Consider the following 17,541-nt stretch of genomic DNA (forward strand, 5'->3'; position numbering starts at 1 on the left):
GTTACATGTTCACAAGTTCACAATCAAATTTAATAATTGATTTCTAGTGCAAAGAATCATAGATCATTATATATATATATATATATATATATATATATATATATATATATATATATATATATATATATATATATATATATATATATATATATATATATATATATATATATATATATATATATATTCTCGTTGTTACGTACAGTACAATCAGTTATATAGATACATAATAAAATTAACAATCGAAAACTTAGCGGTAATATGAGATAATAAAATATCCAGAATCAAACACAAAATTCCCGTGTTAACCAAACTCAGTGTATGTTGCACATCCGGATTGAAATAGGCGAAACTAATCATACCGTTACGCAAATATAAACCGCAATTTCATTATTTTACACCTTGATTATGTCTAAAGAGCCAGAGGATGTCTGGTACGCAAGCTAGAGTCATTACACTCAGACTATTATACATTTTAAGTAAAATAAATAATCAAAAGGAGTACCAAAAAATATTAGACATCAGCATTATACACAGTCCAACATTTCTTATCTACCTTTTCCACATGGAAGTGACAGGTGCGATTCACAGACAATGGAAATACATAGTTTAATCGTTTACTAATAAGAATTAGTTAATCATGGAACATCATTTCAAAAGAGTTTTGGCAAATTAAGTAAATCAAAATACATGTAAACATGCACACTAAATGTGTACACATACACACCGAATTTATACACCTACACACATAATTTATACATATGCAACCAGAAATTATAAACATACTCGTTGATTTTATGAATACCGAATTTATAACCATAATCAAAAACATTTATACACATTCAAACCTAATTTATACACATACAAACCGAATTTATAAACATACTGAACCATTTTATACACATACATAAACACCGAATTTATACCCATACTCAATGTATTTATACACATACACTCCGAATTTATACACATGCACACCGAATTTATACACATGCACAACGAATTCATACACATAAACACAGAATCTATAACCATACTCAATGAATTTATACACATACACACTGAATTTATACACATGTACACCAAATTTCTAAACACACTGAACGAATTTATTCACATATACTCCGAATTTATAACCATACTCAATGAATTTATACACATACACACATAATTTGTACACATACACAACGAATATATATTTTCTTCAAATTATTAAATTCAATTGATTATATACACAGCGAAGTTGTAAACATACTGAACACATTTATACACACCGAATTTATAACCATACTCAACCAATTTATACACATACACACCGAATTTATACACATGCACAACGAATATATAAATATACGCAAGGAATGTATACATATAAACACCGAATCTATAACCGTGCTCAATGAATTTATACACATACACACGGAATTCATACATATACAAGCCGAATTTGCACACATAGACACCGAATTTATCAATAATACTGCACCTAAACCTATCACGATCTTGTGTAAGAAAACTACACACGGGTATGAATGGATCAACGACATTAATATACATTTGACAGCAAGTACAAACGGTGTGAACAATTTCAGTCGTATTATTTACAACAATTCGACATTATTCAATAGTGCCTGGAAAGTCACTGGCTTCTTCCCATATCGTATACGCAATCAAACTGTCATCGAACAAAAGCGTCTTAACTCCTTCTAGCGATGCGTCTTGAGACAGTCAACAATTCAAAGTATTTTTATATGATGCATGAGCTTAGTATATAACAATACAATTCAAATCTTTGTTTTTGACCGGGAATAGACCTTGAAGTATAAACGGTTCTATAAACTACTCATGTAGATGAAATAATGATCCTAATCGCCTATAAATATCAGAAATACAACTAGTTCGTTTTATTTTAACTCTGTGTTCTTTGTGATTGAAAAGGCGGTGTAAAAATACACGTTTTGCGAAATGGCCTGCAGGCAATCTACGACGTCGCTCCAGGGAAAACAGTTGATTCAGATATACGTAGACTTCAATGGCCAAAACACCAAATAAACGCAGCGCAACGTCTAATATGTTTCGAGTGCTGCAGTTATATCATGTTTCACAAACATACAATACGCGCGGTGGTGATCTAGTTTCATTACAAGATCCTTGCTGAGACTGGGTTAAAATCATAATCTCCCGTTTAATTGAAAATGAATTTGATAGTTGAATTTCCTTATTTATGCATTAGATTACCACCCCCACCCCCTTTGCAGCAATTGGTAGCCTCCATTCGCAACTCAGAGATCAATCCTACAGACTGTACCGCGAAGGTAAGTAGATAGCTGCCACTCTGACCACCTCGGCTATTTACAAAACAAGAACTGACAGAGAAGTTGCGAACGCCTCGAACTATTTTTCTTGTCATTCTTAACTTTTCGGTCAATCATATGGTCAATTCAGTCGTAGAAATAACCTATGTAATCCAAATAGATTGTGGTTTCTATCTTTGCTAAGACATTTCCGGCGAATAAAATTGGTAAAAATGTTCTGTAAATTAGTACGCCTGTGTGCATCCGTAGCACATTTGGTCTCGCAGAAACAGCAGAGGATGTTCCGATTGGCGTAACCTCTTGAACTGCTCTTAAGCGCATGCTTGTTATTATGTCCTAATCACATCATAGCGTCACAGTTAATAGATGGTGTTCCTCACTAACAGCAACTGAAAAAAATTGCTACAGAAAATTTATACCAAATAATTTTTAAAATTTTTTTTATTACAAAGTTGCGGGAATAATATTAAAGATTAAATGTGCAGCTATTTCATTGATTGTTAAGACATCCTGCTGGATGTTCGTCTGCCAAACAACTTACCAATTTGGGAAGTATCACAACAATTACCTCCGGGGCCCCGAGTGGCCGAGTGGTCTAAAGCGCTCACCGTTACGGATCACTGCCATCTCACCTCTGTCTGCGTGGGTTCGAGTCTCGGATTCGGCCAATGTGGATATGTGAGAAAGCTTGCCAGTAGCTTCTCGAGGGTCGGTGGTTCTTTCCGGGGATTTCCCGGTTTCTTCCTCCACCATTAATACTGGCCGCCATGTATAGCCTATCGCGTGCTGAAAAATGGCGTTAAACCCTACAACAACAACAACAACAACAACAATTACCTCCGATTCTCTTTTAGAGTCGAAGCCATTCGACTCACATTGGAAAGAGATGAGGGTATTCCGAATGCCTCTCAAATCTTGGTAATATGGTCATATTCGGATGTCATCGCTATGGTGGCGCTCTGCAGTTTCTTATTTTGCATAAGTTATAATTTTAAAGAAAAATAATTTTCCCGGGTTGCCTTACTGGTTATACTGGCTGAAAAAAGACCTGGTATATATTCGATATATACCAGGTCTTTTATTTTGGTTCATGGCTGATGGGTATAATATGGGTTAAAGAGTATACAGCTTGGCCTTATTCCAGATGTGCACCTTTCAAAAATCTCCTAGCTCCACTTGGTCATTTTCACTTGGACTTCAGAGGTAAATTGTTGTTGTTGTTGTATGTTTTAACGCCATTTTTCAGCACAAGATAGGCTATACATGGCGGCCAGTATTAATGGTGGAGGAAGAACCCAGGAAATCCCCGGAAAGAACCACCGACCCTCGAGAAGCTACTGGCAAGCTTTCTCACATATCCACATTGGCCGAATCCGAGACTCGAACCTACGCAGACAGAGGTGAGATGGCAGTGATCCGTAACGGAGAGCGCTTTAGACCACTCGGCCACTCGGGGCCCCGAGGTAAATTGTATATAAAAAATTTGATAATTTTTTTTTTTTTTTTTTTTTTTTTTTTTTTTTTTTTTTTTTTACATTTTATATATTTGGTAATTCAGCCACTGCGCTTTCAGAAGCTGCTATTGTCGATTTGGGCAAAATTAATTTTCTCTATTTTAATAGGTGCTAAAAATAGTGTACTTTAGACTAATTCAGACTGATTTTTTTAGCACAAGGGAGCAGTCATTTTAGTTAAAGTATGCTTAAATCATGTACAATTTCCATAGTACAATATCCAACGAAATGTCATCCACATTACATCAAAGTATCACAGAGGTATGCCAAAATTCTCTCCACTGTGCATGTTTCAAATGAAACAGATTCACCTCACATACGTCACTCTCTCTCAAAAGTACATAATAACTAGTGGAAAGCCCAACAAAGTTAAATGAAAACGAGGCGCCTCAAATATTGGCGTTGGACGGCACTGGGAGGGTTGATATTGACAAGGCAGATCTTTTAAAGAAAAATGGTAAATTACACATTAAAGGAATAAGAGAGTAAAAATTGTATCAGCCAGGATGAATGTTAGATCTATTTTTTATTTTATTTTAGCGGCGCATTATTTGGACGTCATCTTCGTACAAAGTGACATCACCAAATCGATTATGTCTACAACTGCTCGATGGGAAATATACCTATCCGCTTTAAATAGGCAATCCACAAAGAGACTCTGTTTTTTTTTAATTTTCATAATTGTTTATTGATACAAATAGATGATAACAAAATACAAATAATTACATGTATCAGCTTACACTATAAATAAATAAAAAGTAAGCGTTGGACTAACACTTACTCCTGCACACTTACATACACCCAGACACACTGTCCTTCGCATTCATATACATGTAAAAACACAATAGGATGGTGCATATGAAAGAAAAAAAAAATTACAATGTAGATATCTGAAGTGATGTAGATCTGTACGAATGAACAATTATATGTGTTACAAGTATGATACAAACATAATTATACATGCTTGAAATATGGGAATTATAAATAATTAACGTACATACATATTTACACATGTAAGGGTTCGTGTGACATTGGATTTAATGGTTTATTATCGTCACAGACTTAAATCAATAACTAATTCAAAGTTGTATAGCGAACAGAAAAGGCCTGCCAGACACCATCTGTCAAGAAATTCTACGACATGATATCTATGAAAATCGGCTCGTATTCTACACTTTAGTCGGTTAAGGAAGAAGTTGAGAAGGGTGTTGGATTTGACAGTTTCCTTATAAAAATAGGCACGAACACGTTTGCACCAGATGACATATTTGTATTCAGCTGATAAGAGGAGGCAAAGGTTTTCGAATTCTGGCTCTGGGAACGAAGCTTCTTTAGGGAGAACACCGAATTTTAAGAATGAGTAGAAGGTGTTGAATGAATTTCGTGACAGTTGTTTGATCCATTTAATTACAAGGCGTTGTAGCGGGTATACCAACTCACATTAAAAAAATAAGTGATCTGTTGTTTCGATGTCGCCGCAAAACGTGCACAGTTTGGACTTGGAAATATTCTTGAGGAACATGTTGTAATTTACTGGTAAAATATCGTGAATGGTTTTAAAACACACATCTCTGGTGATTGGGTCGAGGAATTTATTGTGTAAATTTTTCCATACCATAGTGAAATCGATAGTGTAAAGTTTGTGGATTTTTGGTTCTAGAACGAAATTTTTCAGGTTTAATTGATAAAAGGTTTTGGTGGGGGCAGTGCCAAAAGCAAAACTGAGGTTCTTTTCTGTGAAATCTTTAAGGATATTTAAACAATTTTTGTAAAATTGGGGAGCGTATAGAGTGTGTGTGTATATATTTAAACTTAATTTGGGTTATACGCCCTTAATTGCAATCCGATCCAATATCTTGGGAAAAACTTCCACTTGGCGTTGTAGTTGTCATCAAGTAATTTTTGCATGTGCTGTAGTCTTAGTGCTCTTAATTTACATTCGATATTTGTGATGTTTAAACCACCCTTTTTAAAAGGATTATAACAGACAGCACGGGCCAGGGGTTCGAAAGTAGAGTCCCATAAATAAGTGAATATATTTCTATTCATGAGTGTAATATAATGTTTGGACAAATCTTTAACAGTGGCAGTGTACCAAATTTTACTGTAAGAGAGAAGATTGACAATATTAGACTTTGAAATAAGGGATAATTTTCGGCTTTTATAAAGGTGCAAGGTATTTTGGAGGTGAGCTGAGCTGGTATGCCAATAGTCGTCATGTGTTAAATTGTGTCCAAAAAGAAAACCAACTATTTTTTGTTTGTAAATCCAGGATATACCGAAAGGGTGATCACTGCGAGATTTCCATTTTCCTAAAAACATCCCATTTGATTTACTAAAGTTTATTTTGGCGCCAGAGGTTTTTGAATATGTTTCTGCCCAGAAGAGATATTTCTCAATGGATTTGTCGGTGCAACAAAATCCTGTGCTGTCGTCTGCGTAAAGGGAGATTTTGCAGGTCTCCGTAGTGCCAGGTATATTTATTCCAATAATTTCAGTATCCGACCTTATTTTGACTGCAAAAGGTTCATAAGTTAGCACATATAGAAGGGGGGAGAGACTACAGCCTTGTCTAACCCCTCGTAAAATAGAGAAAGGTTCTGAAATGTGATTGTTAACGATGACGGAGGAGGATATGTCAGTGTAAAATATAGAAATCCATTTGATAAAATCAGCGTGAAATCCAAAAGATTCTAAAGTTTTCATCATAAAAGAGTAGTTCACCCTGTCAAAGGCTTTCTCTTGGTCTAGGCAAATAAAGGCACATTGTAGTTGTTTTTGGTCTATATAATCATAGATATTTCGGATTAGATGGCCGTTGTCAAATATAGAGCGACCTTTGATTCCGCAGGTTTGGTCCAAATGAATAATTGTTGACATTACTTTACTGAGGCGATTGCTGATAATCTTGGAAAGGATTTTATAGTCTACGTTAAGTAGTGAGATAGGTCTCCAGTTTTTCATGTTGGTCGGGTTTTGAGGGTCTTTACAAAGAAGAGTGATATACGAGAGCTTCTGAGAATCTGTTAAGGTACTGGCATCAAATATCATGTTATAAAGTTTGGTAAGTTTTTCGCCAAGAATGTCAAAAAAGGTGACATAAAACTCTTTTGACAGGCCGTCTGGTCCGGGAGATTTATCATTCTTCATGCCATTAATAGATAGCCATATTTCGTCTTTAGTGATGGGTCCTACAAGGAATTCATTTTCAGCTTCAGTTATGTGTGGTAGATCACGAAGAAATTCTTCAAACACAGTTTCATTGATTGGTTCGTTGGTAAATAAATCAGAATAGAACTGTTGAAAACATGATAGAATGTCTGAACTAGACTTATAAGAAATATTGTTGTGTTGAATCTCGTTAATACATTTTTTCTCACCTCGTTTATTTTCAGTTTGATAAAAGAATTTACTAGGTTTTTCACTATTGTCGAGTATTTTGGCTTTGCTTCGAATAATAGAGCCTTGGTAATATTCATTATGGATTTCTTTCATTTTCATAGACAGTTCAAGTAATTCGTTGAGACAGTCAGGGTTACTGTTCGTATTATATTCATTTCTCAGACAGTAATACGTTTTCTTCAATCGTTTTAACTCTGAATACTTGAGTTTTGAATAGTCTTTGGAATAACGAATAAGTTCCTCTTTAATTTTTGTTTTCAGTTCATCCCAAAATGTTAAAGTAAAAGTATGAAACCTGAACTCTCTTTCACACAATCCAGTGATGAGAGTTCGTAAAGCGGTGTGCCTTAGGAGTGAATTGTTGCATTTCCAGTAACCTTTTCCGAAGTTGATAGAAGAATTACAAGACAGGGATAGAAAAACCGCGTCATGGTCGGATTGGGAAAATGGAACAATTTGTGCGTCTAAAATATAATCTTTGATTCTGTTTGAAACATAAAACCGATCAATCCTACTGGCTAAGGTAGCAAGGGATGGGTCTTTAGAGAATTTATACCATGTATATGTTTTATGAGACGGATGGAGGTGGCGAAAAGCATCAGTTAGGTGGAATTCAGAAATGATGGTTTTCAGATTCCGAATTGCAAGGTCGTTATATTCGTCTAAACTTCCTATTCTATCTAATTTGGAATTTGTGACACAGTTGAAATCTCTAGCTAATATAAGGTTATGTTGCCCGGCTAAAAAGGGGTACAGTGTATTAAAGAACTCGTTTTTCGTAGAGTCGGAATTCGGGGCATATATATTAATAATACGATATGGAGTAGTATTAAATGTTAGATCAAGGCAAATGAATCGACCATCAAAGTCTGTGTCAAATTTCGAAAAGTCAATTTGAATGTTAAAATTTAGTAAAACTACTCCGCATGATCTATTTGTGCCAAAACTCCAAATGGCATTGTGGCATCTTAATTTAGTTTGAATATCTTTGGCTGAGGATTGGTTATCAATGTGAGTTTCTTGCAGGATTAGAATATCGATATGGTACAATTTTATTAAAAGATCAATTTCATGTAATTTGCTACAAGTATTTAGACGGAGCCCATTGCAATTAAGACTGTTACTGTTCCCCTACTCCCCGATTGAATCCGACAAACTGCTTTGCCGTAACGAGCCTAAGACTAATAAACAACTCCTATGCGTGCAAAGACCGCTTGACCCTAGCGTCAGTCTCGTTCTGAGTTGTCATTTTTGCTTTGAAATTTTGGCTACAAAAAGATGAAAATGTACCAATAACAGTGCAAAAATTGTTTCATATATATATATATATATATATATATATATATATATATATATATATATATATATATATATATATATATATATATATACATATGATGAAATATTTTTGCTTACAGTTATAGTTTTACGAAGTGACTTCTCCCACTTCCTCTCTCTCTACTTTAAAACAAGACATGACTATTATTGTATTGATATATACTTTTTAAAATTAAATTTAGACATGTGCTCAATTTTCCACATGTCAACCTACTGACACGCACAAAGACCTTGCGATCAATGGTACCCCGGTCTGAGTAAGATGAATGCACACTATTCGAAAACTTGTTTATTATAAAGGGAGTCTTCTCAATTTTAATATATCTTAATATTGACCTTCGTAATTGGTGATATCAGAAACGAGGTACACTACGACCTTATCCAGTTCTAACCGAACTCTCTGGTAACACTATAGTCAATTAAAACTGATATTTTCTCCATTAACGACATGTTGCCAAAAACTTCACTTTCAACTTGACATACTTTGAATGTACTATATTTAATGTACTATATTTTGTAGAGTACTAATTTTCGTGAACTTCATGTTTGCTGAGCAACAAAATAAACACGGATAAAAGACAAAGAAACATTTAATCCATCTGTCGAAACTTTAGATCCCCTTTAACTAATCCACAAAACCATATGACCCCTTGGCTAATCCACCGAAAATGATACCCATGAAAATATGTGAGAACAGTAATTTTTTTCTTGAGCAGTGAAATTCGATTAAAGTGTATTCAGTATTCTCTAAAATGCATATCGGAGAAGAAAGAAACAATAAAATCGGCGAAGAGAGAAGCACATATCGATCGACAGAAAAACTTATATTGGTGAAAAGAGAATCTATTCTACCGGCTACTTATTGTAACCTTCGTAACCTTATAGTAAATAAACATTGACCAGTGGACTTGCATAATTCTTCCAACAGATGTCGAAATTCAATTTAGATTGTCAATATTTATAATGTGTTTTTTTAACTGTGTTTCTCTTAAAAAGTATAGAATGTCTTTCCGATTGTTCTAATTTATCAATCAACGAAATTAAGCAAAGAAAGGACAACTGATAATCAGTGTGTTGAACTATTCTAAAACAAATAGAATCAATCATATTATATTGATATCCTGTGCTTTTACAAAAAAATTAAAGTAAATAATATTCAACATATTGAAAGAATACTTACACAAATGTTGACATTACAATATAAATAACGAATTTATGTTAACGTTATATCTAATACGACTGTCACGGTCTTCTTCAGTTTTGGTCAGTTGGGATTTTCATCAAGCCCTTGAATTAGCTGGAATAAAGTGTGTTCACCGTAGGTTGTTGTTGTTGTAGGGTTTAATGCCATTTTTTTTAGCACACGATAGGCTATACATGGTGGCCAGTATTAATGGTGGAGGAAGAACCCGGGAACACCCGGGAAGAACCACCGACCCTCGAGAAGTTACTGGCAAGTTTTCTCACATACCCACATTGGCCGAATCCGAGACTCGAACCCACGCAGACGGAGGTGAGATGGCAGTGATCCGTAACGGAGAGCGCTTTAGACCACTAGGCCACTCGGGGTCCTCTTCACCGTAGGTACTACTGTTTAACGCGCGCTGAATCACCAACAGCGTAGAGGCAAATCTTGTAAAAGTGTATTCTTCATCGGCAGTAGAGATTCCCGCTGTTAATTATATCAGTGATTTCAGGCTTGTGTCTTTTACTCTGATCTGAGGCGCATTATTAAAAAAAAGGCTGAGTTTGTTCTACGCGATGGCAGATCTGGTCTGTCTGGGTATTTGCTGCTACTGCTGGTCAAACAATTTTTTTTCGTTTCTATTGCATATTTCATCCCAGTTCTGACAGGACCTGTGGTCATTTTACCAACACTAATCATCATTAATAATGGACATTTTACCTGAAACTATTCGTTTTTAATAAATTTCGTTTTACCTGACACTAATCCTCATTAATAATGGTCATTTTATCTGACGCTAATCCTCATTAATAATGGTCATTTTATCTGACGCTAATCCTCATTATGACGCTAATCCTCATTAATACTGGTCATTTTATCTGACACTAATCCTCATTAATACTGGTCATTTTATCTAACGCTAATCCTCATTAATAATGGTCATTTTATCTGACGCTAATCCTCATTATGACGCTAATCCTCATTAATACTGGTCATTTTATCTGACACTAATCCTCATTAATACTGGTCATTTTATCTAACGCTAATCCTCATTAATAATGGTTATTTTATCTGACGCTAATCCTCTTTATTAATGGTCATTTGTCTGATGTTAATATTCTTTAATAATGGTAATTTAACCCGACACTAATTATTATTAAGAATGGTCATTTTATCTGAAACTATTCGTTTTTAATAAATTTCGTTTTACCTGACGCTAATCCTCATTAATAATGGTCATTTTATCTGACGCCAATTATCATTAATAATGGTCATTTTATATATTCTTTAATACTTCATGCAAGATCTTTTTTAAGATTGGTATAGAATTTATGCTTTTAACATCATTGCGTGTTATGTGCTGAGTAGTTAATGAATTCATTTATAAACACACCGTACGTACTCCGTCTGAGAATGGATTATTTAATAATGCTTTTAACATCATTGCGTGTTATGTGCTGAGTAGTTAATGAATTCATTTATAAACACACCGTACTTACTCCGTCTGAGAATGGATTATTTAATAATGCTTTTAACATCACTGCGTGTTATGTGCTGAGTAGTTAATGAATTTATTTATATACACACCGTACTTACTCCGTCTGAGAATGGATTATTTAATAATGCTTTTAACATCATTGCGTGTTATGTGCTGAGTAGTTAATGAATTCATTTATATACACATCGTACTTACTCCGTCTGAGAATGGATTATTTAATAATGCTGTAACAGTTCTCATGTGTGTTGCACAAATAATGGATATTTTTCAAGTTCCAGAAAATATGACGAATAAACTCTATCTCTGCCTCTTCACGAAACCGGTAACTACATTTCACAACGTCTTTAGCATTCCCCATTATTCCTTATTATACAGCTTCTTACGACATTAGAATCGTTTCGAAAATGGCAGTTCTAAGGATTTCTTGCAGGATTCACGGTACTAATTCAGTTCCCATGGTAAACCTATGCAAACACCATGATACTAAAAATTTAATAACTTAAAATTTGTGAGTGCTCGTGATCAAACCATTATTTATCAGTATATATGAAACCTGGATGTCAGTTTCTGTGTTGAGGAAAGGATATGAGACTCGGCATTTTCTGGACCTGCATGTGTTTGAAACATGTGCTTTCAATTACGCACCAAAGAGTCAGGTGCAAATTTTAGTAATGAGTGTTCCAAACTCAAGACTATTAAAGGATTGAAATTCCATCAATAAAACAATGTCTCTATTTTTTTCACTTACAACTAGGATAAGTTCTCAAAGGATTCTTTTTCCTACAACATAACTTGCATTATTAGCCAATCCTGGTCATCCTAACCCATATATACTCTATTTTACGTTCATCCATTTGCATGTTGGTTCCCATTTTTCCATGCCATTAGTACCGTGTGTCCTGCAATTGGTGTCACTATGGATGATTAATGTTCTTTAATCCAGCATGGCCTTCTTCATGGCCAATGTTAAAGGTTGCGTCTCCTAGAAAGAGAAAAACGACGAATGCCATAATTGTCATTTTTATTTGTTTTGTACGAGTCTCACAATTCAACAATCAACATTTCTAACATGCATGCATGCATGTGTCTGCGGCAGTATCATTTCTGCACTACTCAAGCTTTTGAACATCACTAATATTATCAGACAGAGTCGACCCAATGTTTCGCGAAGCTCCTGTCGCCATCTAATGCATAGAAAGCCATCTAACATATAGAGAATAAAAGAGTTCATCCACAAGGTAACTAACTTGTGTAATTTTCGTTCTACATGAGGGGTGGGGTGGGGGCACTTTCTTTCTGCAAGTTTGCACCAACGTCGAATGGTTGCTTTAGATCCTCACGACCTCACGATTTTCACATATTGAAACATTTTACAGTGACAAAAGTAGCTCTACAACTCTACCTTTTCACCATGCCGACCTCCAGCGTCATCCATTAACCTGTTATACGTCAAATATATTCTAGGCCATTGCAAGATTTGTTATTTTTAATTGTGTTGCTAGTATTGTCATCAAACCAGGCATATCTTCAGAATTAATTTTCAAATGAACCGATCCTTGCGGCGGGTATCATGTTTATCCCAGTATTATCAAGATTATATCGGAATGGAATTGTAAAGGCCAAACAACCTAATGTATTATACCTATCATGTAATCGATAAAACCATGTTGTAACAATGAGGTAAGAATCCTAAACTGTTTTATACTTTTATCGCGATATCAGAAAGAACAAGAGTGATTTGCTGCTGTCCGTCCGTACGTTTTTGTACCAGTCTATTAAACTTGCGATCCATAAAATTCTACCCGTTTATCAATTTCATTTGTAGGTGACCTGATTAGGTTATTGCATGAAATCAATCTCTTCACATTCTTTAACATTTTGAAGTTACACATTTTAGACGAGAACACTTAAACTAAATTATGTTAAAACCACTTCTGGTAGAACAATGAAATTTGATAGTAACTAATTCAGATTTTCTTACCATTAAAACAATATCTCAAATTTTCTACACATTATTCGCTGCATTCACAAAAACATTGTTTGCATTATATAGTAAAATCCACTTTGGGTAGGAAAATGGTATTTATATAAATGACCTGATGGCATTTTCATGTCATTTTAGAAAAATGTGCCTCTCTCTCTCTCTCTCTCTCTCTCTCTCTCTCTCTCTCTCTCAATACGTCGGTACTTGTAAACTTATAACTTTTTATTGCACTTCTTATGAACATCTGTTATTAAAGGTAGTCGATCCTTTTTTCTGTTGTTGTTGAATTTAAGAAGAAATTGTTTAATTATATATATAATGATCATCAAAATAAATTTTTTTCAACTTGGATTGGTTCAGCAATTTTAAAAATATATAGGAAGTCTTAACAGGTAGTTGCAATATCCACGGTCCTTGACGGATGCAGTAATGTTCTTGTGTCAACAATAACGTTAAACAAGAAAGACAAGGAAAAAGAAAAACAAGTTGTAAAACCAGTAGCTGGAACAAAAACATATGTTCACTGTTCCAATTTAGGATCAAAGACTTTCCAAAATATATTCGTCTTGGTGAACGTGACGAAATACACTGCACTGATACTTAATTGATTATTAGATATCAATTTTATAGGAGAGTTATTTCTTTTAAGTATATTTAATTAATAATGAGGTGTAACAGTCATAGCCTTCTTTATTCAAAAGCTCTTTTGGTATCAAAAGAAACAAAATAGCGATCGTTGTGATAAATAAGTATCGGATTTGTTCATAAGGTGCGTAGATTGCTGGAGAGTAGCGCAGTTTGAAAAAGAATAATTAAATGAATGCCTAAGTAAGCAAATACATTTTGACAAATTCTACGCAAGTACTTTCTGTCTGTTTACTTAATTTAAAGGCTTCTTTGTTTGTTTTTCTGTTTGTACATGGTATCATACTTGAGGTCCATTTATTGACCAGGCTATTTACTGTTACGGCCTCTTAGAATAATAAGAGTACATTTGTTAAGGCCCAAGCTATGCTTGTGTGAATGTTTAAATAACAGAAAATAGTTCTTCTTTACTTTTGATCAAATTGCCGCAGTCAATTAAAGGAAGAGGAAGGTAGCGGCAAGTAGGTAAGAAATAATTTGGCCAAGGGAACATAAGTACATAAGTACTTGTGTACATTTCCAATCAGAAGGTAAGTAGAAATAAAATAGCTCTTGAAATTTTAACATTTCTCATTTTGAAATGAAAATGTCAGACCTGTGGTTTTAAAAGCGAAACAATTCTATTTAAAACGGAAATACAGTAGTTAAATTAAAATAAATTTTCATGTAACTGGACTGAGAAAATGACAAAAAAGTTTACCTTGACTTACTAAAATATGGTATTTAAAAACGAACACTTACACAATATCAAAATTATGTAATGTAACACTGATATTTGTTTCAAATATTACCTTTTGGTAAGGTAATACTGATATTTGTTTCAAATATTACCTTTTGGTAAGGTAACTATTTATTTCAAATATTACCTTTTGGTAAGGTAACAATAATATTGTTTTAAATATTACCTTTTGGTAATGTAACAATGATATCTTTTTAAAATATTACCTTTTAGTAAGGTAACAAGGATATTTGTTTCAAATATTACCTTTTGGTAAGGTAACTGATATTTGTTTCAAACATTAACTTTTGGCAAAGTAACAACGATATTGATTTTAAATATTACCTTTTGGTAAGGTAACAATTATATCTTTTCAAACATTACCTTTGGATAATGTAACAACGATATCTTTTTCAAATATTACCTTTTGGTAAGGTAACAACGATATTTTTTAAAAATATTACCTTTTGATAAGGTAACAATGATATATTTTCAAATATTACCATTTGGTAAGGCAACAATATCTTTTTCAAATATTATCTTTTGGTAAGGTAACAATGATATTTTTTCAAATATTACCTTTTGTTCACTCATCACACATGCTTGTGCTAAATCAGTTATAAAACAAGCTTAAGGAGCCATTTTAAAAACTATCGAGAAAAGTGAAAGAACTTTTTATTCAACACAATCGTTCTTGCACTTTTGTCAGATTGCTATTTTTCACAGTGATCATTTCAAATGGAATTTATGAAACGAGTTCAATAATTTCTATCTTTTGTGAGCACTGGCGAGCAAGATATTTAAATTATTTTTAAAAAATTTATCACAAATGTAAGATTCCATTTATCACATGACGATAAAAAAAGATATTTGACGAAGCCATAGAAAAGTGTAGAGAAATTACTTAGAAACACATTCGGATGTCTCGGTCAGTACGTGTTTGTCTTCGATGACGTCATTTTGATATGCTTATATTGCCCTAAAAACAAAGATGAAAGTACTTATTATCTTTCAGTGGAGAATGTTCCAGCTTATTTTGATGACGAAATGGGTTAATGTTTTAAAAAATATCCGTTAGGAAGCAATATTGTGTTCGAATTTGTGTAAACAAATTTTTTTAAAAGAAAACGTTGACACTTGGGTTTATTCAAGAGAGAATAGAAACAAACGACGTTGATGAAAATTACAAACTGTGCAAAATGTATACACAAGAAACAAGCCACCATTTCTTTTTTCTTTTATTGACGATTTCCTTTTCTTAAACATCATAATGTCACAAAGGGGGGGGGGGCAAAAAAAATGGTATTTAATGAGATCGAACTAGTCAGGAATGTCGATTCAAGTCGTTTCAGTCACTGAACCGAAATCAGTTCCTGACAGTTTAAATAGTTGAAAGAAAGACATTATGTTGAGCACAAGGGCCTGCTATTTCCAAAGCAATAGCACGCATTATTTAATGATTATCTACCTTTTTATGGCGTAATGCTAAATCTCCAGAGTTAATATGTTTCGTATCACTGCGCTACCTAAGGAGAAACAGCGAAGACGGTTGTTTTTTTGGCTTCAAATGTTTGTCAGTACGATGGTGTTTAACGTTCACCTTCATTCACATAAACGTTATGGGAGTATGACTATGCAGTTCTTCAGACGTTATTTTCCCTTACCAAGTCAGATCACCATTAGCCTTACATTAATTGATGAATCAACACATATGGCAGGTGCTAATGAAAGATCAGTCATGTGCATTAACAGTATCCACCAGGTTGATTCGAACACACACACACACACACACACACACACACACACACACACACACACACACACACATATATATATATATATATATATATATATATATATATATATATATATATATATATATATATATATATATATATATATATATATATATATATATATATATATATATATATATATATATATATATATATATATATATATATATATATATATATATATATATATATATATAAATGAATGAATGAAATAAATTCCAGCCCAAATTGAATTCTGGTCACAAAAGTAATACAAAATTGATTCTCCAAGATCTTATAGCACGAATGAATAATCTTTCCAGTGACAAGATTACATAGTCCTCTACTTGATCTCATGTCACAATTAGAATTTTCCGAAAAGAAATATTACCTAATGAAAAATATAAACTTTTTAATGTTTACAAAATCAAATGTTAGTTATTATTAGAAAGTCTATTACTAAAATTATAATTTATAACCTGGACGATGTCAGGTACAGCAGGTAAATTGTAGGGGAATTCCAATAACCTAGATCCAAACCCAAATAAACACGTTTACTTCTATTAACAATGATCCAGATATTAAACCCATACACACAGAGACTATTTTAGTTATGTATTAGTTGTTTACAGATAAAATATATAAAAAATAATTCAAGTCAAATAGAAAAAAACTTAATTCTGAACAATGTTAAGTCCTACATACAATATTACTTTGCACTCATATTTAAATTTTCCTAGTATTCACTAAAAAACTTAATTAATTAATTAATTTTATTGCAGAGTTCTGATGGATCATCCAGTCGTATACGTTATTCCCTGGATACTGTTATTACTTGGTGTGTAGCATCTTACTTTATCTACAGCAACTTTAGTGATAGACAATACACATCGAATTTTTCAAGGATGCGTATTGGTTTGAACTGCAATGATTTCCATAATTTTGAAACAGTATTTATATTAGATTCATAGTCATGTAAAGTTTGGTAATTTCAACGTTTTCTATTGTGTTTATTGTCTTTTTTAATCTGTTTTTTAATTGCCTTTCCTAAAGTTTCAACAAGAGTCAGAAGGGCATAAGCTAGTTTTGACTGTTCGTCAGGTATATTCTTTACAGTTATCTTAATAAATTCCTAACACATGTGATGATTTGAACCTGTCACCCATATC

The 17,541-nt window shown here is 33.4% G+C and overlaps 1 protein-coding gene across 1 annotated transcript in view; it reads left to right on the plus strand.

Annotated features, from left to right (window-relative positions):
* The window catches only part of LOC149781992 (plasminogen-like), a 34,535-nt gene that overhangs the window by 2,951 nt on the left and 14,043 nt on the right, over positions 1-17,541 (plus strand). The window contains exon 2 of the mRNA XM_089933396.1: positions 17,155-17,210. Within this exon, the coding sequence (XP_089789522.1) occupies positions 17,155-17,210 (56 nt within the window). The remainder of the gene's footprint in view (positions 1-17,154; positions 17,211-17,541) is intronic.

Source organism: Sinohyriopsis cumingii, chromosome 15 (genome assembly GCF_028554795.1).
Source record: "Sinohyriopsis cumingii isolate HCF-2022 chromosome 15, ASM2855479v2, whole genome shotgun sequence".
NCBI lineage: Eukaryota > Metazoa > Mollusca > Bivalvia > Unionida > Unionidae > Sinohyriopsis > Sinohyriopsis cumingii.